The sequence below is a fragment of the Oncorhynchus tshawytscha genome, linkage group LG33 (assembly GCF_018296145.1).
Source record: "Oncorhynchus tshawytscha isolate Ot180627B linkage group LG33, Otsh_v2.0, whole genome shotgun sequence".
In the NCBI taxonomy this organism is placed as follows: domain Eukaryota; kingdom Metazoa; phylum Chordata; class Actinopteri; order Salmoniformes; family Salmonidae; genus Oncorhynchus; species Oncorhynchus tshawytscha.
The window spans coordinates 28,577,616-28,602,155 of NC_056461.1; the positions used below are offsets into that span (position 1 = coordinate 28,577,616).

Below are 24,540 nucleotides of genomic sequence, written 5' to 3' on the forward strand. Positions count from 1 at the left end.
TAGCTCTGACCGTGCAGTAATATCTAACAAGTAATCTAAAAATGTCACAACCTCCTTATACACACAAATGGAAAGGAATGATTAAGAATATGTACATATAAGTATATGGATGAGCGATGGCCCAATGGCATAGGCAAGATGCTATAGGGTATGTAAACATTATATAAAGTGGCATTGTTTAAGTGACTAGTGATACATTTATTACATCCAAATGTTAATTATAAAAGTGGCTAGAGATTAAGTCTGTATGTTGGCAGAAGCTACTCAATGTTAGTGATGGCTGTTTAACAGTCTGATGGCCTTGAGATAGAAGCTGTTTTTCAGTCTCTCGGTCCCAGCTTTCATGCACCTGTACTGACCTCGCCTTTTGGATGATAGCGGGGTGAACAGGCAGTGACTCGCGTGGTTGTTGTCCTTGATCTTTTTGGCCTTCCTATGATGTCGGGTGGTGTAGGTGTCCTGGAGGGCAGGTAGTTTGCCCCCGGTGATGCGTTGTGCAGACCTCACTACCCTCTGGAGAGCCTTACGGTTGTGAGCGGAGCAGTTGCCGTACCAGGCGGTGATACAGCCCGACAGGATGCTCTCAATTGTGCATCTGTAAATGTTTGTGTTTTTGGTGACAAGACAAATTTCTTCAGCCTCCTGAGGTTGCCTTATCACGCTGTCTGTGCGGATGGACCATTTCAGTTTGTCCGTGATGTGTACGCCCGAGAACTTAACTTTACACCTTCTCCACTACTGTCCCGTCGATGTGGATAGGGGGGTGCTCCTTCTGTTGTTTCCTGAAGTCCACGATCATCTCCTTTGTTTTGTTGACGTTGAGTGTGAGGTTATTTTCCTGACACCACACTCCGACGACCCTCACCTCGTCGCTGTAGACTGTCAAAGTGGCTTACTGTATGTGCGAAGACATAAGGTACAGAGTTCCAATGTTCCAGGTCTCTTAGGGTAATTAAGGTGGACAGAGCAGAACAGGGAATAGAGCAGAATTGTATAGACTGACATTTCCATGCTAACAGGACAGTTGACGTTAATGGTTATTCCCGCTGTGCACCATGGTAGAGCCTTAAAGGCCAACTCTGTTCTTCAATCACATTTGTCGTGCTTAGTATGTAAGACATAACTACAAACAGTGGCAATTTCTTAGGATTGCTTGAGCCCCAGTAGATGACTCTTCCATTTGTGTCTGTCCTGCAGGTGTTCTTCTCGGCCTACATCTTCAACAGCAACGTGATGGTGAAGGTGGCCACCCAACCGGCTGACAACCCCTTAGACGTGCTCTCCAGAAAGCTCCACCTGGGCCCTGGGATGGGCCGTGACGTCCCACGCTTGTCCCTGCCTGGCAAGCTGGTTTTCCCCAGGTACCATAGCCTGACCGTGGGGGGTGGGGTCGCTGGACTTGTGTGTGAACCTCCAGCTCCATTCACTAGAGCTGTATTGATTAACCTCTGGCGTTGTTATGAGCGCTGAAACTCACGCTTGTATTTCTCTTCTCTTGCCTTTTCCCACCATCTCTCACTACTGCTTTTACCTTCCTGCTATGATGCAACCCACAACTGTCATCTTATTATTCTCGCTCCTCCTCTTTGCATCCTGCCCTTCATCGTGTCTTGGTTCCCTCCCCCTCTTATTTTCTCCCTATATTTCATCCATCCCTCCCCCTTTTTCCCCCTATCTCAACCCTCTCTCCCTCCAGTTCCACGGGCAGTCACTTCTCCATGCTGGGGATCGGGGACATAGTGATGCCGGGGCTACTGCTGTGCTTTGTGCTGCGCTACGACAACTACAAGAAGCAGGCCAACGGGGAGGCGGGGGGGCCAGGCACACCCGGGCGCATGGGGCGCGTCTCCTACTTCCACTGCACTCTCATCGGATACTTTGTGGGTAAGAACAGAGTGGAGAAGCGAGAGTGGTGGGATGGACCATCATGTAACACAGGGCTGCCCAATCCTGTTCCTGTCAGAGCTACCCTCCTGTCAGAGCGACCCTCGAGTAGTAACTAGGGCTTGGCAAAGTGTCAGAAACCTTCTGGTAAATTTCTGGAATTTTTCTGGACTTTTTCCATGTGAAGTTAAGCCTGGGAATTTTGCTTAAATTCATCAAAAACGTTATAAGCTAACAGTGAACATTTTGGGGGGGATACTACACATAAGGCAATTCTAGGTCTTGTGGCATATTTTGGTTCAACTATTCCCAATTGAATGGAATTGCAACCTTTTGCATGCACAGTGCGCTCTTCCATCACATATACAACTGATTCTCAAGATATTACACACTAATGAGATGCTATTGAGCCCACACTACTACACTGTCTGAGCCAAGGACTACATACAGTGGGGCAAAAAAGTATTTAGTCAGCCACCAATTGTGCAAGTTCTACCACTTAAAAAGATGAGAGGCCTGTAATTTTAATCATAGGTACACTTCAAATATAACAGACAAGATGAGGGGAAAAAATCCATAAAATCACATTGTAGGATTTTTAATGAATTTATTTGCAAATTATGGTGGAAAATAAACTTTTGTTATTGACCAAATACTTATCTCAATACTTTGTTATATACCCTTTGTTGGCAATGAGAGGTCAAATATTTTCTGTAAGTCTTCACAAGGTTTTCACACACTGTTGCTGGTATTTTGGCACATTCCTCCATGCAGATCTCTAGAGCAGTGATGTTTTGGGGCTGTTGCTGGGCAACACGGACTTTCGAGATCTGGAGACTGGCTAGGCCACTCCAGGACCTTGAAATGCTTCTTATGAAGCCACTCCTTCGTTGCCCGGGCGGTGTGTTTGGGATCATTGTCATGCTGAAAGACCCAGCCACGTTTCATCTTCAATGCCCTTGCTGATGGAAGGAGGTTTTCACTCAAAATCTCACGATACATGGCCCCATTCATTCTTTCCTTTACACGGATCAGTCGTCCTGGTCCCTTTGCAGAAAAACAGCCCCAAAGCATGATGTTTCCACCCCCATGCTTCACAGTAGGTATGGTGTTCTTTGGATGCAACTCAGCATTCTTTGTCCTCCATACATGACGAGTTGAGTTTTTACCAAAAAGTTCTATTTTGGTGTCATATGGTCAGATGAAATTCTCCCAATCTTCTTCATGATCATCCAAATGCTCTCTAGCAAACTTCAGACGGGCCTGGACATGTACTGGCTTAAGCAGGGGGACACGTCTGGCACTGCAGGATTTGAGTCCCTGGTGGCGTAGTGTGTTACTGATGGTAGGCTTTGTTACTTTGGTCCCAGCTCTCTGCAAGTCATTCACTAGGTCCCCCCCCTCCCCGTGTGGTTCTGGGATTTTTGCTCACCGTTCTTGTGATCATTTTGACCCCACGGGTGAGCTCTTGCGTGGAGCCCCAGATCGAGGGAGATTATCAGTGGTCTTGTATGTCTTCCATTTCCTAATAATTGCTCCCACAGTTGATTTCTTCAAACCAAGCTGCTTATCTATTGCAGATTCAGTCTTCCCAGCCTGGTGCAGGTCTACAATTTTGTTTCTGGTGTCCTTTGACAGCTCTTTGGTCTTGGCCATAGTGGAGTTTGGAGTGTGACTGTTTGAGGTTGTGGACAGGTGTCTTTTATACTGATAACAAGTTCAAACAGGTGCCATTAATACAGGTAACGAGTGGAGGACAGAGGAGCCTCTTAAAGAAGTTAAAGGTCTGTGAGAGACAGAAATCTTGCTTGTTTGTAGGTGACCAAATACTTATTTTCCACCATAATTTGCAAATAAATTCATTAAAAATCCTACAATGTGATTTTCTGGAGAGAAAAAAATTCTCATTTTGTCTGTGGACCTTTGAAGTGCACCTATGATGAAAATTACAGGCCTCATCTTTTTAAGTGGGAGAACTTGCACATTTGTTTTGCTGACTAAATACTTTTTTGCCCCACTGTACTTTCTGGTAAGTATTGATTACAATACTGGGTGGGGTGAATATATGTTATGACACACTTTTTTTTACCTAGTAAATAGCAGCCTACAGCAAAGTGTGTTTTAAATCATTTCTACCTTTTCTGCTAGTTAGTTTCTGCTACCATGTGGGTTTTTAGCTTGCTTGAGCCTGCTAACTGAGTGTGAATTCACCTATTTCCATACATGTTTAATTTTAAAACATTTATCTTACAAAGGAGTTGTTTAATCTAACTGTGTAATTATTTATCTGTACATGGAATTGTATTTGTTTTTTTAAACTAATTTTCCCCTAAACTTTGCAAGAAAATGCCATGGGCACTATCAAATGTGTGGACATTTCACTGCAGCTAATGTAGAAGGAAAAGCTGTGTACATTTGCAAATACAGTGCCAAATCATATGTCAAGAATGCAACTAAGATGCAGAATTATCTGGCCAAGTGCATAAAGTTCCCTCAGCGCTCACAACAAGCAGCAACTGACAAAAGGCCCTCTACCTCTATTTGAGGTGAAAATGATGAATCGGACACCTTATCGATAGCAACAGCTCATGGTCCTCCTGGAATCAAATTTTTTTTTTTTTTTTTTACTCAATGGAGGAACGTAATCAGAGAATTGCTAATGAATGTCTTGCTCGAGTTGTGTATACAACTGGTTCACCTCTGATGCTCCCAGGCAATATGTATTGGAAGAGATTTCTGAATGTTCATTGCCCAGCATACACCCCTCCAACCACACATGCTTTATCTACTAATTTGCTGGATGCAGAGTTCAAATGAAGGTCAAGCAAATAATAGAGAAATCAGACTGTATTGCAATCATCTCTGATGGGTGGTCAAATGTTAGTGGGCAAGGAATAATTAACTACATCTCCACCCCTCAACCACTATTCTACAAGAGCACAGACACCAGGGGCCACAGACACACCGGTCTCTACATTGCAGATGAGCTGAAGGCAGTCATCAATGACCTTGAACCACAGAAAGTATTTGCACTGGTGACAGACAATGCTGCGAACATGAAGGCTGCTTGGTCTAAAGTGGAGTCCTATTCTCACATCACACCCATTGGCTGTGCTGCTCATGCATTGAATCTGCTCCTCAATGACGACATGGCACTGAAAACAATGGATACACTCTACAAGAGAGCCAAGGAAATGGTTAGGAATGTGAAGGGTCATCAAGTTGTAGTAGCAATCTACCTCACCAAGCAAAGTGAGAAGAATAAGAGCACCACATTGAAGCTGCCCAGCAACACCCATTGGGGTGGTGTTGTCATCATGTTTAACAGTCTCCTGGAGGCGAAGAAGTCTCCAAGAAATGGCTAATCAGTCTGCTGATATGGACAGCCCCATCAAGAGGATCCTCCTGGATGATGTATTTTGGGAGAGAGAGGTAAAGCAGCCTGGAACTCCTGAAAAATAGCAGTAGCCATTGCATGGATTGAGGGAGACAATGCCATCCTGTCTGATGTTCAGACTCTGCTTGCAGATGTAAGAGAAGAAATCCGTATTGCCCTGCCCACTTCACTGTTGCTCCAAGCAGAGGAAACTGCAGTTCTGAAATACATCAAAAAGTGTGAAGACTTCTGCCTGAAGCCCATACACTCCGCAGCGTACATGTTGGACCCCAAGTATGCTAGCAAAAGCATCCTGTCTTGCAGAGATCCACAAGGCCTATGGTGTCATCACTGCCATGATTCACCACCTTGGCCTAGCTGAGGGCAAGGTTCTAAGCGGTCTGGTGAAGTATACTTCCAAGCAAGGGCTTTGGGATAGAGCTGCAATATGGCTGTCGTGCCAATATATCTGTTAGATTGTGAAGTTAGATTGTGTTATACCGTTAAATCAGAATAGAGAGAGCCCCATTGAAATGACTTGTCAGTTTAGTTGCCACCCTAGGGTCCTGGATTACTTATATTTAGTACTTAAGCGTATTTACAACTTTTTATTATTCAAAACGTCAAATAACGTCATACAGTGAAATGTGAAAAATATTATGAGATTTAGGCCATATCCCCCAGCCCTAGTAGTAACTAACCTGATTCAGCTCATCAACCAGTTAATTATTAGAATCAGGCGTGCTAGAACCTACAAGACAGTAGCTCTCCAGCCACATGGTTGTGCTGCCCTGATGTAACACAACCACTGGTTTAGAGATTACAGCTTAATACTACTACTAGAAGCATGTCTGTTCTATGAAATATACTGAGTGTACAAAACACTAGGAACACACGCTCTTTCCATGACATAGACCAACCAGGTGAATCCATGATCACTTATTGATGTCAACTTCAATCAGTTTAGATTAAAGGAAGGAGACTGGCTAAAGAAGGATTTTTAAGCCTTGAGATATGGATTGTGTGTGACATTCAGAGGGTGAATGGGCAAGACAAAATAATTAAGTGCCTTTGAACGGGGTATGGTGGTAGCTGCCAGGCGCACAGGTTTCAGTGTGTCAAGAACTGCAACGCTGCTGGATTTTTCACGCTCAACTGTCTCACGTGTGTATCAAGAATGGTCCACCACCCAACGGAAAAACATTTAACTGGTCTGATGAATCCAGGTTCCTGCTGTTTCATGTTGGAGGTGTCAAGTTAAATTAGTCACATGTGCTGTATACAACAGCTGAACCTTACCTTACCGTGAAATGCTTACTTACGAGCCCTTAACCAACCAAAAAAATAAATTACAAATTTGCTAAATAAACTAACAGAACTGGTTTACCACAGTAAAATAACAAGGCTATATATGAGGTACTGGTAACAAGTCAACGTAAAGGGACGATGCATAGATAATAGAGTAGCAGCAGCATGTTTGTGGTCAATATGCATGTGTGTTAGTGTCTGTAGTGTGTGTGTGGTTAGAGTCCAATGAGCGTAAATCAAAGCCTGTGCTAAAATAACAGGGTCAATGCAAATAGTCTGTAGCCATTTGATGAACTGTTCAGCAGTCTTATGGCTGGCTTGGGGGTAGAAGCTGTTAAGGAGTCTTTGTCCCAGACTTGGCTCTCTGGTACCGCTTGCCTTGCAGTAGCAGGGACACCAGTATATGACTTGGGTGGCTGGCGTCTTTGACTATTTTTAGGGCCTTCCTCTGACACTGCCTGGTATAGAGGTCCTGGATGGCAGGAAGCTCAGCCCCAGTGATGTACTGGGCCGTACACTACCCTCTGTAGCGCCTAGCTGAGCAGTTCCTATACCAAGTGGTGATGCAAGAGGTCAGGATGCTCTTGATGGTAAAGATGTATAACTTTTTGAGTGTGAGTTCCCATGCCAAATCTTTTCAGCCTCCTTAGGAGGGAATAGGCGTTGTCGTGCTCTCTTAACTGTTTTGGTGTGTTTGGTCCATGATAGTTCCTTAGTGATGTGGACATCAAGGAAGTTGAAGCTCTCGACCCGCTCTCTACAGCCCTGACTGTGTATGGGGGCGTAGTCGCCCTTTCCTGTAGTCCATTATCAGCTCCTTTGTCTTGCTCACATTGACGAAGAGGTTGATGTTGTCCTGGCACCACACTGCCGGGTGTCAGCCTATAGGGAGGAGGTCAATCTCGTCTGTGATCAGGCCTACCACTGTCGTGTAGTTGGCAAACGTAATAATGTTGGAGTCGTGGGGACTAAGCACGCACTCCTGAGGGGCCCCCCTGTTGAGGGTCAGTGTGGCAGATGTGCCTACCCTCACCACCTGGGGGCGACACATCAGGAAGTCCAATATCCAGTTCTAGAGGGAGGTGTTTAGTCCCAGGGTCCTTAGCTTAGTGATGAACTTAGAGGGCACTATGGTGTTGAACGCAGAGCTGTAGTCAATGAACAGCATTCTAACGTAGGTGTTCCTTTTGTCCAGGTGGGAAAGGGCATTGTGGAGTGACCAGCCTTTCAAAGCATTTCATGGGTACAGATGTGAGTGCTATGGGGCGGTAGTGTGTTTCCTTGGCATTCTTGGGCCAGGGACTATGGTGGACTCTTTGAAACATGTAGTTATTACAGACTGGGTCAGGAAGAGCTTGACAATGTCAGTGAAGACACTTACCAGCTGGTCAACGAATGCTCTGAGTCCTAGTAGTCCATCTGGCCCTGCAGCCTTGTGAATGTTAACCTGCTTAAATGGCTTACTCGCATTGGCTATGGAGAGCGTGGCCACTCAGTCATCTGGAACAGATGGTGCTCTCATGCATAGTTCGGTGTTGCTTGCCTTGATGCAAGCATAAGGCATTTAGCTTGTCTGATAGGCTCCCGTCACTGGGCAGCTCGCGGCTGGTATTCCCTTTGTAATCTGTGATAGTTTGTATGGTATAAAGAACCACACGTATCCGTCATGGTGTGTTTTCATGGCACACATTGGGCCCCTTGTTAAAAGTGGAGAAATGTTTGAATGCCACAGGATATCGGAACATCATTGTGAATCAGGTGCATTTTATGGCATCAGTGTATCCATCTGCAAATATATTTTTTTCAGGAGGATAATGCTCTGACACAACTCTAGGATTGTCCAGGAATGGTTCCACAAACATGACAGTGAATTCAGTTTTACTGCAGTGGCCTGCCCAGTCACCAATCTTAATCCAATTGAGCATCTGTGGGATGAGAGAGAATAAACTATTCAGCGTAGAGATCCTCTACCAGCCAATTTGACACAACTGTGGGAAGCATTGGAGTCAAGATGGGCCAGCATCCCTGTGGAACGCCTTCGACACTTGTAGAGTCCATACCCTGACGATTTTGAGGCTGTTCCGAAGGCAAAAGTGGTGCATCTCAATATTAGGAAAGTGTTCCTAATGTTTTGTACTTGCAGTGTATATTTAAGCAATAAGGCCCAAGGGGTTGTGGTATATGGCCAATATACCATGGCTAAGGATACAGCCCTTAGAAATATACCACAAACACCCGATGTGCGTTATGTGGTTACCCACATAATTAGAGCAGTAAAAATAAATGTTTTCAGCCAATCAGCATTCAGGGCTTAAACCACCGACTTTATAATGGCAATTAAATGTATTCTCAAATAGTATTTTCTCTGTTAAGCTGTGTGCACTGAATTGACATGCATTATTGTTGCTGACACGGCGATGTTCAGATGAAGAGAATTAAAAAGTCTTATCATGCTCACAATTGCAGAGCTCAACTCAAACAGTGGTGTGTAGCCTGTTGTAGCTGCTGTCAGTCATTCAAAGCCTATACTTTAACATTCAGGTATGGATGCAACTTTCCAGTGCTCATATTTTCGCCATGTAATGTTATTAGAACAAAATCAGGAAACCCCATAGAATAGTTTAACTATTTACCTAGTTGCCTTGTGTGTTCCATGCCAGATAAATATTCCTTTTAAGATGCATTCAAGTTGCAAGAGTCATAGGGAGCGTAACATGTTTTCTTACAAGCAGTCAATGCACATCAATTTTTAATGCAAAAATACTTTGGAACACTGTTTTGGCTTTTAGTAAATAAAAAAAAATAGGGGGGGACAGTTTTCCATTGCTACCACTTTCTTAATTAGTCCTTCAAAGTGGCATCATTTTACAAATTCAGTTACAACCGGTGTTTAAAGCATGATTTCGGTGCAGCTGCACAACAGTACAGTCGTGGCCAAATGTTTTGAGAATGACATTAATTTTCAGTCTGCTGCCTCAGTTTGTATGATGGCAATTTGCATATACTCCAGAATGTTATGAAGTGATCAGATGAATTGCAATTAATTGCAAAGTCCCTCTTTGCCATGCAAATGACCTGAATCCCCCAAAAACATTTTCACTGCATTTCAGCACTGCCACAAAAGGACCAGCTGACATGTCATTGATTCTCTCGTTAACACAGGTTTGAGTGTTGACGAGGTAAGGCTGGCGATCACTCTGTCATGCTGATTGAGTTTGAATAACAGACTGGAAGCTTCAAAAGGAGGGTGGTATTTGGAATCATTGTTCTTCCTCTGTCAACCATGGTTACCTGCAAGGAAACATGTGCCGCCATCATTGCTTTGCACAAAAAGGGCTTCACAGGCAAGGATATTGCTGCCAGTGAGATTGCACCTAAATCAACCATTTATCAGATCATCAAGAACTTCAAGGAGAGCAGTTCAATTGTTGTGAAGAAGGCTTCAGGGCGCCAAAGAAAGTCCAGCAAGTGCCAGGACCTTCTCCTAACATTGATTCAGCTGCGGGATCGGGGCACCACCTGTACGGTGCTTGTTCAGGAATGGCAGCAGGCAGGTGTGAGTGCATCTGCACGCACAGTGAGGCAAAGACTTTTGGAGGATGGCTTGGTGTCAAGAAGGGTAGCAAAGAAGCCACTTCTCTACAGGAAAAACATCAGGGACAGACTGATATTCTGCAAAAGGTACAGTGATTGGGCTGCTGAGGACTGGGGTAAAGTCATTTTCTCTGAATTCCCTTTCCGATTGTTTGGGGCATCCGGAAAAAAGCTTGTCCGGAGAAGACAAGGTGAGCGCAACCATCAGTCCTGTTTCATGCCAACAGTGAAGCATCCTGAGACCATTCATGTGTGGGGTTGCTTCTCAGCCAAGGGAGTGGGCTCACTCTCAATTTTGCCTAGGAACACAGTCATGAATAAAGAATGGTACCAACACATCCAGGAACAGTTTGGTGACGAACAATGCCTTTTCCAGCATGATGGAGCACCTTGCCATAAGGCAAAAGTGATAACTAAGTGACTCGGAACAAAACATCAATATTTTGGGTCCCTGGCCAGGATACTCCCCAGACCTTAATCCCATTTGTGAACTTGTGGCCAATCCTCGAGGCGGGTGAACAAACAAAAACCCACAAATTCTGACAAACTACATGTATTGATTATGCAATAATGGGCTGCCATCAGTCAGGATGTGGCCCAGAAGTTAATTGACAGCATGCCAGGGTGGATTGCAGAGGTCTTGAAAAAGAAGGGTCAACACTGCAAATATTGACTCTTTGCATCAACTTCATGCAATTGTCAAAAGCCTTTGACACTTAAATGCTTGTAATTATACTTCAGTATTCCATAGTAACATCTGACAAAAATATCTAAAGACACTGAAGCAGCAAACTTTGTGGAAATTAATATTTGCGTCATTCTAAACTTTTGGCCATGACTGGAGTAGCTCTTTTTGGGGAATGTTGGGAACCGAATTGCATATGTGAAAGAGCCGTTCATTTGGCTCCTTGATTTGCATGCTATTTCTATTGCTTTTTGGGCTCCAGACGTCGATTTATCTACAGAATAATTATGAAAGTGTTCTCTGAAGATGGTAATTCCTCAGTGCAGGAGCAATATAGTGAGGAGAGCGCCTCATTCTAGTCCACGCACTTTTCTTCAGTCCATACTTTATTTTTGTGGGGTTTTTGCAGGCCATCTAATCTGGTCAGGTAATAATGTATTTGAACTCACATTTCATAATCTGACATGTGTTAGGCAATATTCAAGGCTTTAAATTAGATATACAATTTTTTTCTTAATGGTTTTAGGTCAATTTTCTAAGCATTACTGAATAAAGAGCTGTTTGGGAGCCAAGTGTACGGCTCTTTTTTTAGATGAATGGAGCCAAATGGTCCGTCTCACAGAAAAGACTCGGAAAGCCCATCACTACGTAACACTGCTGAAAGGGGACAATGGAGTCTTAAAAGGGCAATGCCATGCTTTGTAATAAAAACATACCAATAATGGGTAATTATGTATATCTATGATAGAATAATAATTATTAAAAATAATACCTTTCAGGATTGACAAACCCCGTGTTTCAGCCTATGTAACATTTTGTAGCCACTATGCTTCATCGGTTGGGCTGCAGGTGAGGATGCTTATTGCTAATAGCACATCTGACAATAGACTATGCCTCATTCAGCTCACTGAGGGCCTGATGATTGGTTTACAAGTTCAGACGTGCTTGTCCAGGGTTACATTACAAATGTGTAATGTTGGGGGTGCTCGGGGACCAGGGTTGGGAAACAGTGGGCTTTATGCATGGTCCAATATGTTAAAATATTCTTAAATATATATATATTTTTAATACATTTTCAGATATAACAAAAACAGTACAACCCCTCATTCTCCCATTCATCCCCTCCCTCCAAACCACCCACCAAGGCATCTATAAAAGTATGTTAAATAAGAAAGAAAGAACCTGAAACAAACAGTAATGGAAACAAAAACAATGGGGGGGAGCGCAAATGGCCAGTAGAACAGACATGACTGCTTATCAAACTATGCAAGTTACACTAAGGGAAAGACAGGCTCTCCACGTGTTGTATTAATGGGGACCCAGGTTAAGTCTAACTTTGGTCGGGACCCAAGCACAATGTACCTAACCTTCTCCAGAGGCAGAGATCACCTCCTTAACCCACTGCTTAAAGGAGGGCGGCTTTGCAGACTTCCAGTGAAAGAGGACAAGGCGGCGAGCTAGCAGCGAGGCAAGTTGTATCGCATATGTCTGATGCATTGTAGCACTCTGGTCTGGGGGAAGTACCCCAAAAATGGCAGTGACCAGGTTGGGGCTAACAGTTGTATTACACATGTGAGAGTGCCTCAAATGGGGTCCCAGATGCCACTCAAAGATTAGATTGGCATGACCAAAACATGTCCCACAGTTGCTGGACTCAGGCGGCATCTCAAGGACTTGGTCAACATTTGAGTATATTTTATATTTGACTTATTCCAAATGAAGAAGGAAATGTAGCTGTCTAGGTGTTTGAACATCAACTTTGTCAGAAAAATATGAATCTGGAATAATTACAAAAACCTAGGTAGTAGTCATTTTAACAGAATTAATGCGACATGTTAATGAAATGGAAGAGACTACCATCTTATGAAATCCTGCTTAGTGCGCTCCAGGAGTGTTTTGAAGTTATGTTTAAACAGAGCCTTTAACCTCTTACAGCTACGCCCCTACTTTTTTCAATTTCCACCTGAAGACATACCCAAATCTAACTGCCTGTAGCCCAGGACCAAGGATATGCATATTCTTGGTTTCATTTGAAAGAAAACACTCTGAAGTTTGTAAATGTGAATTGAATGTAGGACAATATAACACAATAGATCTGGTTTAGATAATACAATGAAAAAACCATATGTTTTTTCATTTTTATTGTTGTATATCTTTAAAATGAACAAGACAAAACAAACATTCAGGATGATGGGGACAATTTCGGTGAAAAACATGAGGGCAACGGTACTTGTGCAACTTTTCAGAATGATCACTTCCAAAATGAGTGTGCTACATGACATTTATCATGAAGTCACCCAGGTGTCCCACACAAGTAGCCCAAATGTTGCCAAATTGGTGAAGTTATACATTTTGAATGGAATAACTATATAAATACCAAAATGGTATTCTAAACACACACCCCCCAAAAAAAAAAGTATATAAAAAGAAAAGTATATATACATTTACAAAATAACATTTTCAATATTTGGAAGACCCTCGGTCCTCTATACAATATTGTGCTGCTGATGCCAGGTGCCATAGCAGTATCTTTCTGCTGTAAAGCAGAGGGTCACCAAGCATGTGGTGCAGGTGATGGGGGACTTCATTTTGCAAAGAACACAGCAACGCCTCCATGCTGTGCCCTTTTGGCCCTGAGGCACATCCATGCCTGCAGAAATACATTTGGGCAGATGAACACCACTTGTGGCAGGAGCTGGATGAACCAGCTTCAGTGGGGGATGGACACCTTGGCACTGGGGGCTCCCATTCGGAGTCAGTGTCACTGTGAAAGAAAATTTTCAGTTAGAATAGTTTCACATATGAGCCCTGTATCAACAGATATATATATATATATATATCTATGATAGATAGATAGAGTGCGAGTGTACAGGGAACATACGGTTGAATATATTATTATAGATCTGCTAGATCTACAGTCTCAATTTCACTTTGGCCATTGTTGTGGGCCTGCCCTCCCCTCAACAGCCTCAAATAGGCTATTTCATGTGGGGGTGGGGCGGCAGACACGCATCTCACATTTCATTACATTGCATTTTTATATATTGCTGCTACAAAAAAAAAAAAATCACAAATAATGTTTTTGCTATTAATTTCAAACAACGGCATTAGCATGAGAAGAACTTACCAGTCCAAAACGATGTCCTCTCCGTTCAAAAAATATTCCTCCATTTGGGAATCGCTAAATTAATCGTCCTCCAACAATCTGTCTCACTTTCCCAATCAATTTCTTCTAAAATTGTGTGTACATCTGTATATCTAGACTTAGATTTAGCTTTCCCTGACTTAGTCGCCATACTGATTTGATATATAAACAGCTGAAGATGCGCTTTACCAAAACAATGCTGTGCGTAACATGCGTGGCTCCTTCCGGTATGAATCTTCAATGGCGAATGACCCTCTTTACGCCGGAGCTTACTACATGGGTTGGTCTTCCAACACACAAACATTACATATTGCCGTTTACCTCAGCTCATTGGCTATCTACCAGCTAGATTTCAAGACTATCAGTGGTCATTGGGTTAAAATACAGTCAGTCAACGAAACAGCCGTCATATCATTGGTGCACAAATAATTTTAAATGTAACTGTAACTCTGTTTTATTATATCTGATTAACTATATGAGTTAGTTTATAAGGTGGGATTGTGAGACACGGACAAGGAGTAATAAAAGTTAATGAACACCATTCCAACTAGGAAGAAACGAATGGGTTGTGGACTGTGAAAACAGATAAGGTCGTTAGCCTATGGTTGACCCTACAGAAACTTAGCTCTGGGGTTTTTAGATAAGGCAGTGAGTGCATTCCTAGGTTTTCTGTTAATTAAAACTGTCAGTTCAGTGGTGATCGATAATGTTGAGGGGTCAAAAGTTATCTGGGAGTGTATTAGTAAGTTAGAATGAACTTTTCACCTTACTTTGTCCCGGTCTAGAGGAGGGGATTCTGTTAAAGTAATGAAATGACGTCATGATCTGTATATAAACTGCTGCACGTGATTAAGTGGAAGCGCGCTCCCAGAATAAATTCTATTACCTATTATTGAAAGACTGGTCTGTGTCTATTTTATGCAAACAAGAAATCTTAGAAATTCTCATAAAATAGATTAAGGGCTTTCAATTGATGAAAGCACATTGGCATAATTTAATTACAGTAACAGTTAAAATACAGTCAATCAACGAAACAGCCGTCATATCATTGGTGCACAACGATGTCATTACTTGTCATCTTCAAATCGGTTTCTTTCAGTCAATACGTCCCGCGAAATGACCCATCAGGTTTAGTTGTGTTACAAACAAACCAGTTGATTACAATGAAACCAAACATGACTGGAAAAGTCACGTTTAGTGTGTGTATTTACATTGAATGTGTCGTTGAAAATGGAATGAGACGGAATTCACGACACAAAATGTTTTGTGTTAAGCTATATAAATGGATTTTATCAAACAAAAGACCATTCATTGTGTAACAATGAGCATTGGGATTGCAAACAGAGGAAGATCGTCAAAGGTAAACTTTATTTTATTGCAGTTTGATTTTGTTACGCCTGTGCTGGTTAAATAGTTGTTTTTTATAGGGCTCTATCCTCAGATAATCGCATCGTATTCTTTCACAGTAAATCCTTTTTAAATCTGACAACACAGTTGGATTAGCAAGATTCTAGGCTTTCAAAACATGTGAGACACTTGTATTTTCATGAATGTTTAATATGACTATTTATGTAGCGATCACCGTATGTTGTTGAATTTCATCCCGCTAACGGGTTCGGTGCGCAGAGAGGTTAAATGAGCGTGTGACCTTTATCCCCCAATAAGTAAAGACCTGATGCTCCACCTTAAATGGGAAATTGGCATACCCAATTCTTCTGCTAACTGATTAATGGGGAGGATCACGCTTTTTGTTAGGTTTAACTTATAACCAGAGAATGTCCCAAAACCTTGTAACATGTCAAAGAGAGAGGGCGATAGCAAGAGGCCAATAGCCATATCAAATAGGAAAGGGAATAAACAGCAACCCTGTGTGGTCCTCCTGTGGAGAGGGAAGTAGCTGGATGTAACATTGTTGGTGTGGACAGAAGCCACTGGGGATGAGTACAAAATCTTAATTGAGGAAAGGAATGATGGGCCAAACCCAAATCTCTCTAGTACTGTAAATAGATATTCCCACTCAACCCGGTCGAAAGCCTTTTCAACATCAAGCGAGATGACAACTCTGGCTGTAGTGTTGAGTGGGCAGAATAAAGAACATTTAATAGCCAGCTCAGCTCATATTATAGAAAGATTGCTTACCTGAGATAAATCCGGTTTGGTCCGAGTTAATTATATTATGCATTCGTCTCTAAACGGCGCGAGAGGACCTTTAGTGAGAATTTATAATCGCAGCACAAAAGGCTTATAGGGCGGTATGAGCCATAGTCTAGGGGATTCTTGTCTTTTTTAATAAGCAAAACTGAAATGGTCACCTGGGTGAGTGTCTGTGGCAGTTTCTGACTAGAAAGGATTTCATTGTACATTGAGCTGAGGATAGGGGATAATTTAGAGGAGAATGTTTTATAAAATGCAATAGGGAAGCCATCAGGCCCAGGGGTTTTACTGCTCTGAATGGACTGGATTGCCATAGTAGCTTCATCACTTATTGAGGCATCCATGTTGGTTTGTTCATCTGAATTGCGACAGGGGATGTCCAGATTGTCTGTCTAGAAATGCATGCGTACGAGATGTCATGAAGAGCCTCTGACGAGTAAAGGGCAGAATAGAATTGCTTCAATTGATTATTTATTTCTTTGGGATTGGTAGAAGTTAAATCTGTTGCAATACAGATTTCAGTTATGGTGCTGCTAGCAGCGGATTGTTGAAGCTGGTGAGAACAACTTGCCAGCTTTCTCTCTGTGTTCATCAAATTTTTGTCTCGACTTAAACAGAAGCTGCTCCGTTTGTTTGGTGGAAAGATGGTCAAATTCCGATTTGATGTAGCAGTCTCTCTTTGTAGAGTTCAGGAGTCAGAGAAGAGGCATCTGTTGTCCACATCTAGAATGAATTGAGATCGCTCTGATAAGCGTTTGGTGCCATACACTGTGTATGAAATAATTTGGCCCCTTAGATAGGCTTTTAACGACTCCCACACAGTAGAGTGAGACACGTCAGGGGTGCAGTTGATCTGTAAAAAGACATCTATGTGAGTTGATATGTATTTTTTTTTAAGGCACTACAGGATAGTAGTAGTGGGTCAAGTCCCCACGCGCATTGTGACACAGTACTGTCTGGAAAGCGGATATCTAGCTGAACAGGGCTATGGTCTGAGATGACAATGCTGTGATATTGACTATTAGTTACAAAAGGAAGAATTATATTGTCTAGCAGGAAAAGTCAATCCTAGAGTATGAGGGGTGGACTGGAGAGGGAAAAAGGATGACTGTTTAGCAGTGTGATTGCTCCTCCTCCATGGATCTGACAAATTATAGGATTCTAGAAATGAGTTGATTACTGTACCTGATTTTGAAATTACATTGTTGGGCTTCGGTCTGGATCTGTCTCGACTTGGATGCAATACACAATTGAAGTCTCCGCCCAATTTCAAATGATGAGAGTTAAGGTCGGGAAAAGTTGCGTTGAGGTCAGAGAAATTGAGCATCCCAATTAGGACCATAGAGGTTAGCCAGAATAACATGTGCTAAACAATTTCCCCATCACTGTAATATATCTGCCATGAGTATAGTATCTGAAATGACTTTGGAGGAGACAAACTAGTTGTTAGTTAGTATTATGCTGCCTGTCCTCCTGTGGGTGTTGGTGTGTAACAATGTATTCTTTGGCCTTGGTTGGGTCTAAGAATGTCTTCTGCTTGCCGGAGGGAGTAGTGATCTTCAGGACAGCTAGTAAAGAATGCCGAACTTGGTGTCCAGGCAGCGGTGTAGGAGCCCCCTCACCTCGTTGAAGGCTGACCTCTTCTTTGTGACTGCCGCCGTGTAGTCCGGGTAAATGCCAACATTCTGTCTGTAGTGCGTGATGGGAGCCGCTCGCGCTGCCTTACAGAAAACGTCTCCTGAAGGTAGTGGAATTTAACTACTATGGGTCTGGGCGGTTCCCCATTCTTCGGTGTGGACTGTATGCTTCTGTGCGCACGGTCAAGGGTGGGGGCATAATCGAGGCCTAGAATTTCCTGTAGCAGTTTAGCTATGGACAGGGTAGGTCGCATTCCGTCTACGGTCTCGAGTCCCTCTCCCAGCCGAAAATGCGACCGTTCCCCTGGCGCTCTGCTCTCGGGGTCCTCAATCTTGGAAGTGAGTTAGACGACATCTGATGATAGCCGGGTGACTTGTTCTTTCAGTGTCACCACTATGTTGGAGTAAGTATTTGCGCCATCTTCCAGGCTATTCAGATGGGTGTCATGTCTCACCAGGTCTTCGTTAACGGAGTCGATCCTTATGTTGACCTCGTGGCGAGAATAGCTATTTGTGCGGATAGGTCAGTGGAAAATGACTCCACCTTAGCCAGCACAGTCAGATTTAATGATAGCTGCTGGGCTTTTAAGAGGTCACCAGTCACCAGGACTGAGCTTCTCAGTCCTTCAATATAAATTTTTTGGTGACTGGAATTGGCCAAACTCGCAGTTTAATACATGTACAAATGATCCTCTTTCCCTAAAAGTGTAATGGTCATGACTTTCTTACATTAAAGGGGAGGTTAACTCTTTTTCTTTTTTTTGCACTTTAACCCCTGGAAGTTTGACTGGAGTGTTTCTGACCTGTCTCTGTTCCCTCCAGGCCTGCTGACTGCCACTGTGGCCTCCAGGATCCACCGTGCGGCTCAGCCTGCCCTGCTCTACCTGGTGCCCTTCACCCTGCTGCCTCTACTCACCATGGCCTACCTGAAGGTACATATTGGGAGGCTTGATAAGGGGGAGAGGGGTGTGATGGGCTGGAAGATATGGAGTCAGTCATAAGTAGGTTAAGAGATCAGTCAAAATGGCAGGACTGCTGGGGAATCATTTTATATGACTCAAGTGTTTTGTGTAAATGTGTTTTGACTGAATGCTGACCCAGAGGGAGGGAGACGGGACTGAGATGAATCGATAGAAGCAGTGTTAAGTGGTAGAGGAGGCCTAGAGGAGTAATCCAGGATCTAGGCAGATGGGATACCAGGCCAGGGACCCAGAGGTAATGGATGAGGACACAAGTGGATGTAGAGGGTATTATTAGGGATGCCACAGAGCGCCCGGTTATGCAGACAGAGCATTTTTAAAATCTAAATGGTTAAATGAGTGATGTCATTGTTGCAGTATTTTGTAAGTGGGCAACATCTACTATCATCGTAAATTGACATCTAGAATTATTTTGCCATATTTTATATTGCTCAAATTTCCCTAATGTCGACAATTTGTTACTATCTTACCCAAGTTTGCATTTTCACCCCATAGAATATAGTGGCATTTCACATCCTTTTTACCTCAGATTGGTGATGTTAGTTTAAAAGTTTATAGTCATCACAATGACAAGATTGATTGCTTAAAACAGATTTGGTTTTGAACCATTGATTTTATTCACACGTGCCGGGCTTGGGCTGAAACGGAGTTAATGCAATTGTGACTGTTGATATCTTATGCTGTGTCATGGTTCGTTTAAGTTAACTAACAGAAAAAGTGTTCCGCTCCCTTTTTCGGGATGGCAGCCTACCAAAATCTAAACAATCCACCATTCCAATATATAGAAATGAGCCTTCTACAAGTTCTCATCTAACCAACCATGTATAGGTTATTCCAAGTTTCCATGTGGCCTTTGAATAGTTATTTTAAACCGAGCTACACCCCAAATGTTTGCTCCCGGTTCTATTGATTTCACCCTGATATCCATGCAAGTCATTAACAAGAAAAGTGTTGTTACAGTTAGCGGGTTGGCGTTCCTCTTCTTTTGGTAATCAGTGTCTGCTGCGATCTCATCGTCAAAACTAAGAACTTCTCTGAAACAAAGACTGTTCTGCCGAGTTATTTGAGGAAAGAAAACAGAGGAAGGTTCCACACCACTTTCTCTGTTGGGTATCTTACCTAGTTATTTTCAGATCTCATTTAGCTTTTTTGTAGCTTTGGCAACTGTGTTTTATTTTCCAGTTCGCTCTAAGGCTTCCACCCTTGGCTGCAACCCTTGTAATTTAGTGTACGCGCACACAACCCATGTGGAATTCCTGGTCTCTGGCAGAGTTTGGAACTGCCAATCGGCGGTCAATAACGTTGAGTTCATCTCAGCCTTTGCTGCCCTTCAGTCCCTAGTCCCATGGATCACCCCTGAGAAAACTGCTACTCCAGCTGCTCTCTTGATCTGACAACGTTTTCTATCATAGTCGGAGAGCATCTGGTCGTCGCGGTGGTGGCACAGGGCTACTCAAGTGGAGATTCTCTTTTCACCCTCAGTCACCTGTAGCTCCTCATTTGAATTATATGCCATCACTGTCACTTGTCCACTCAAGCTTAACATTGTAATCTATCGCCAACCAGGTGCCCTTGGCGAGTTCCTCAATGAGCTTGATAACTTGATGAGCTAATTTCCTGACGATGGCTCATTGCTCTTCGTACTGGGTGACTTCAACCTCCCGAAATCGGCATTCAACTAATTTTTCCAACTCTTTCTTTCCACGTGCCTCTTTTGACCTCACACTTTCCCAGTCCCCACTCACAAGGCAGGCAATCCACTTGACCTCTCTTTACTAGAGACTGTTCGCCTACTAATCTTCCTGCAACCCCCCCCCCGATCTCTGATCACAACTTTGTTTTCCTTAGTTTGAACAGGACGTGCAACCTCATCTTCCCCTCTCTCACAATTGATTTCAATGTGATGTCAATATGAGGGATCAGCAAATAAGGGTTGCGTTTCTCTATCCGCTTTGGCGACCCCCAAATCAAAATTCATCCCTCCAAATGTAGCTGGCTGTCTTCTGCAGGTTGCTCACTAACCATATATAACTTTATTTCCTTTGGTCCCCCATAAACGATATCAGTGAATTTATTACCATGACAGGGATTTTGGTGCGTCTGCCGTTTACATGGTGCTCGTTTAAATATATATATATACACATTACCGGACTTTCTGCATATTGGTTATTGATTTGGACACTTTGAAACTTTGTTTTGACATTGGGCTATTTATCAAAATGTCTTCTCAACAGGAAACAGCGACAGCATAATTTTCCACTTAAGTGTTAGGAATATAAATTCAACTTTCAACATTAATTTCCAATGGTATTGTACTTGATCAGGTAAAAACTGCTTAATGAGTCCAAAAATGTTACACTAGAAATCACTAAAATTGGTTTGCCCTGCCAAATATGATGTGGTAAGGAATCCTCCATGCCAGTGGGTCTAACACGTTTGTCGCACCACTGTTAGTGGGCCTCTGGGTAATATCTCTGGGTGAGGATAGGAGTGGTGTGATACTAAATGAGAGACCAGTACTAACAGGGAAGCTAACCCTGTGGTGTGTCCTACAGGGAGACCTGCGGCGTATGTGGTCAGAGCCTTTCCACACGAAGGCCAGCAGCTCCCGCTTCCTGGAGGTATGATGCACCCTGGGAACACACAGCCAGCGTGGGCAGGACCAGGGACACCTACCCCCTGCCCTGAGAGAAAGGGAGTGAGAGGGAGAGCGCACACTGAAGAGAGGCCTCGTCCTCATCACTAGTTCATTCTTTCCACCCATCCTCTGAGCAGCAGACCTCACATATGGACACCAGTGTGTGGACCTCATTGCCAGACACAACTCCTCATTGCTTCCTGTTTTCCTCTCTCTTTCCTACTTTTCCTTCCCTCACCCACCTCCCTTACCATGGCTCATTTCATTTTGTCAGGCCTCTCCCTCTCTCCTTTTGCTCTTGGTCTTTCTGTTTTACTACCGCCCCTCTCATCTGTGTATCTCCCTGACTCTGCTGGACTCCAAGGCCAGGCGTCCCCCTATATGGACTACTGGGTGTGGGATGTGACTGAGGCTTTTTCTAGCATCTTCATTACAATTATTGTTATTATTCTGGAATGATTTGGAATGAACTGCGGAGGAGAATAGGAGAGTAGGCAGAACTGCTGCTTCCACTAGGCAGGAAAATGACATCCGTGCACAGGACCAGCAGCCTATCGGAGAGAGAGAAGGAACAGCAACGGTTCATCAGTCGCTCCCTCCATCTGTTTCTCTGCCCCCCATCTACCCCCTCTGTCCCCTGAACACCTCTCCTCTTTATCCTCAACATCCTCCCCCTCTCTAACAAACTCCCACCTTCCGTCATTCGCTGCCCCATCACAGATACAGGTATTTTATTTAGAAAAGATTTTATTCTTGGCATATACAGAAATGATGCATTATAAATTGTGAATGTGTCCCTACTATTGCGGGGGGAAGCATCTCTCTTTGTATATATATGTGTACACAAGTATTTGGGTATCATGTTGTGTGACTGTGTGTGTGTGTGAGTGAGAGCGCATAGTATGTGAGACTGTATTATTTCATTATTATGAACAATTTAATTATGTTTTGGATCCAGGACAGGTATAAAAGACCTTGACAATGAGAACTTGTGGAGTGACATTTGGGGGTTGATGGGACATGGGCAGGTTTTTTTGGGCAGGTCTGACTTGGACCACAGCTCGGTTCTGTAAGGCTAGGAGTGGTTTACTTGTGAACAAATTTCCTCCAACAAGTGACAGAATGGACATTGGGAAAAACCAAGTTAACCCTCCACTTGCCGTTGGCTGTACCTGGAGGTGTGTGTGTGTGTGTGTGTGTGTGTGTGCGTGCGTGCGTGCCTGGTCGTTTAGAATAACCTCTATAAAGTCTGTAATGGACCTTGAGGGAGGAAATCTCTATGCCCTTCTGAGGGATTTATCTTAATAAAGGATTGTAATCAATGGACCCTGAGGTTAAAACTAACCCATAGCTAGGTTTTTACTGTCAAAGGTTGGGTATCCCAACGATTTTTGGATTGTCATTCCTCTCACAGTTTTGTGGTGTTTGTCAGTTAGATCAGCCCCCCCCCCAAACCCCACAGGTGCATGTTTAGATTTTTTTTTTTCCTAGCACAACACAGCTGATTTTAAATAATCAAAGCTTGATGATGAGTTGGTTATTAGAATCAGCTCTGTAGAGCTAGGGCAAAAAAACAAAATGTGCACCCAGAGGGGCCCCAGGACGAACTTTGGGAAACCCTGAGTTAGATCATAGCTTAAACAATACTGGAATTAAAGTGTGTGTGTGAAAGTGTTTGTGAAAGCGAGACAGTCGGACGAAGAGAGAGACTTGAATGGAAAATGCAGTTTACTGGCTTCCTGTCTTGAGTTTTCTTTTTTACCTGTTTTTTATGTTTGTTCTCTGGCCTTGCATGTCAAGTGTACAGTGTGTGTCATTCCTCAGACTGCAACAACAGACTGCTGGCCCCAACCAATGCACTAAGCTTTGCCAGCAAGGCTGCAGAGAGGAAAGTTACATGGACAAAGGCCAGGGAGTCGGGAGGACTGAACAGTTCTGACTGAACAGTTCTGACTAAACAGGCCACCTGGCTGATAAACATTTTTTTATATAATTTTTTTTTTTTTTTTTTTACACTCGTTTAGCCCCGATTTCACTCTAGCTGATCTTTAAATGGACATTGTCTGGCTATGGGACAGACCACTGTCGGACAGCCTGAACATAAATGGACATGTAACCACAACCCCATTCCTGTCCCCTCTGCCTCTTTATGGACTTGGCAAAGAAAACTGATGATGATCATAGTGATGAATAATTGAAGAAGAAAAAAAATACAGATGTTTTCATTTTTTATGGAAGATGGCTTTCTATTTATCCCCTTGTTTGAGTTGTTTTTCTTAGTGCTGTAGCTTTAGGTTTTCCATCTTATACTTTTCTTTCCTCCCTTGCAGCAGAGGGCTTTATAGCTGAAATGGATTCTATCATTTTTTTAAAAAAAAAGTTGAATAAATTTAAGAGCTGTTTAGTGAAACATGAATCCTAAATGAGCTGAATCTAAAACATTTAGTCTCCTTTAACCCCCTCTCTGCTCCCTGTTCCTCTCCCCCTTTCCCTCCATTCAGTCAGGATTCTGCTGTAAATAAAACATAATTCTAACTATACGGCTCCTGTGTCCATCTCTTATTTTATTTATCTGTTAACTTAGGGGGAGAAAGTTGGAGACCTTTTGATAGATTACTTTCTTCCACACTAGCTCCTGTATTGGGCAAAGGGGATCATGTTTGATTATTCAGTCATACGCTGTGATGTTACTGGTGGTTTATATTAATAATATGTTTTTGTATGAGGAATAGATGTTGAAATGTGTTCTCATGAGAAAATATGAGCAAATGCCCTTATGTTAAAGATATGCTGTAATTCCAAGATGTACCACTGGATAGCGACACAGTCCAAGTCAGATACCTGTGGCATAGTGAAAAATGAAAATCTAGACATGCGCAAGCCCGATATGAATAGCTCCCTCATACACACAGCATGTGAATTACAACAAATTATGTATATGCTTCACAAAAAATTTGCTTGGGCTCCCACAAGCGCATTAGTTTGAGATGCAGTGGCCCTTTCATTTCTAAACCCCACCCCCCCCAAAAAAAAAACATTTTATTTTGATATTTTCACTTTGAACACTGCAGATGTGATCTGCTATGTGTTGGTTTTAAAGCACTGTATGGTGAAATGGGTGTTATGGGTTGTACCAGGT

The 24,540-nt window shown here is 43.0% G+C and overlaps 1 protein-coding gene across 2 annotated transcripts in view; it reads left to right on the forward strand.

Moving 5' to 3' along the window:
- LOC112231076 (signal peptide peptidase-like 3) overlaps positions 1 to 23,941 on the forward strand; it is a 42,354-nt gene extending 18,413 nt beyond the window's left edge. For both annotated transcript variants that reach the window (XM_024397609.2, XM_024397608.2), the window contains exons 8-11: positions 1,198 to 1,361; positions 1,697 to 1,884; positions 18,606 to 18,715; positions 21,319 to 23,941. In XM_024397609.2, coding sequence (XP_024253377.1) covers positions 1,198 to 1,361; positions 1,697 to 1,884; positions 18,606 to 18,715; positions 21,319 to 21,390 — 534 coding nt within the window. In that variant the 3' untranslated portion in view covers positions 21,391 to 23,941. The remainder of the gene's footprint in view (positions 1 to 1,197; positions 1,362 to 1,696; positions 1,885 to 18,605; positions 18,716 to 21,318) is intronic.
- Positions 23,942 to 24,540: the final 599 nt, after the last annotated feature.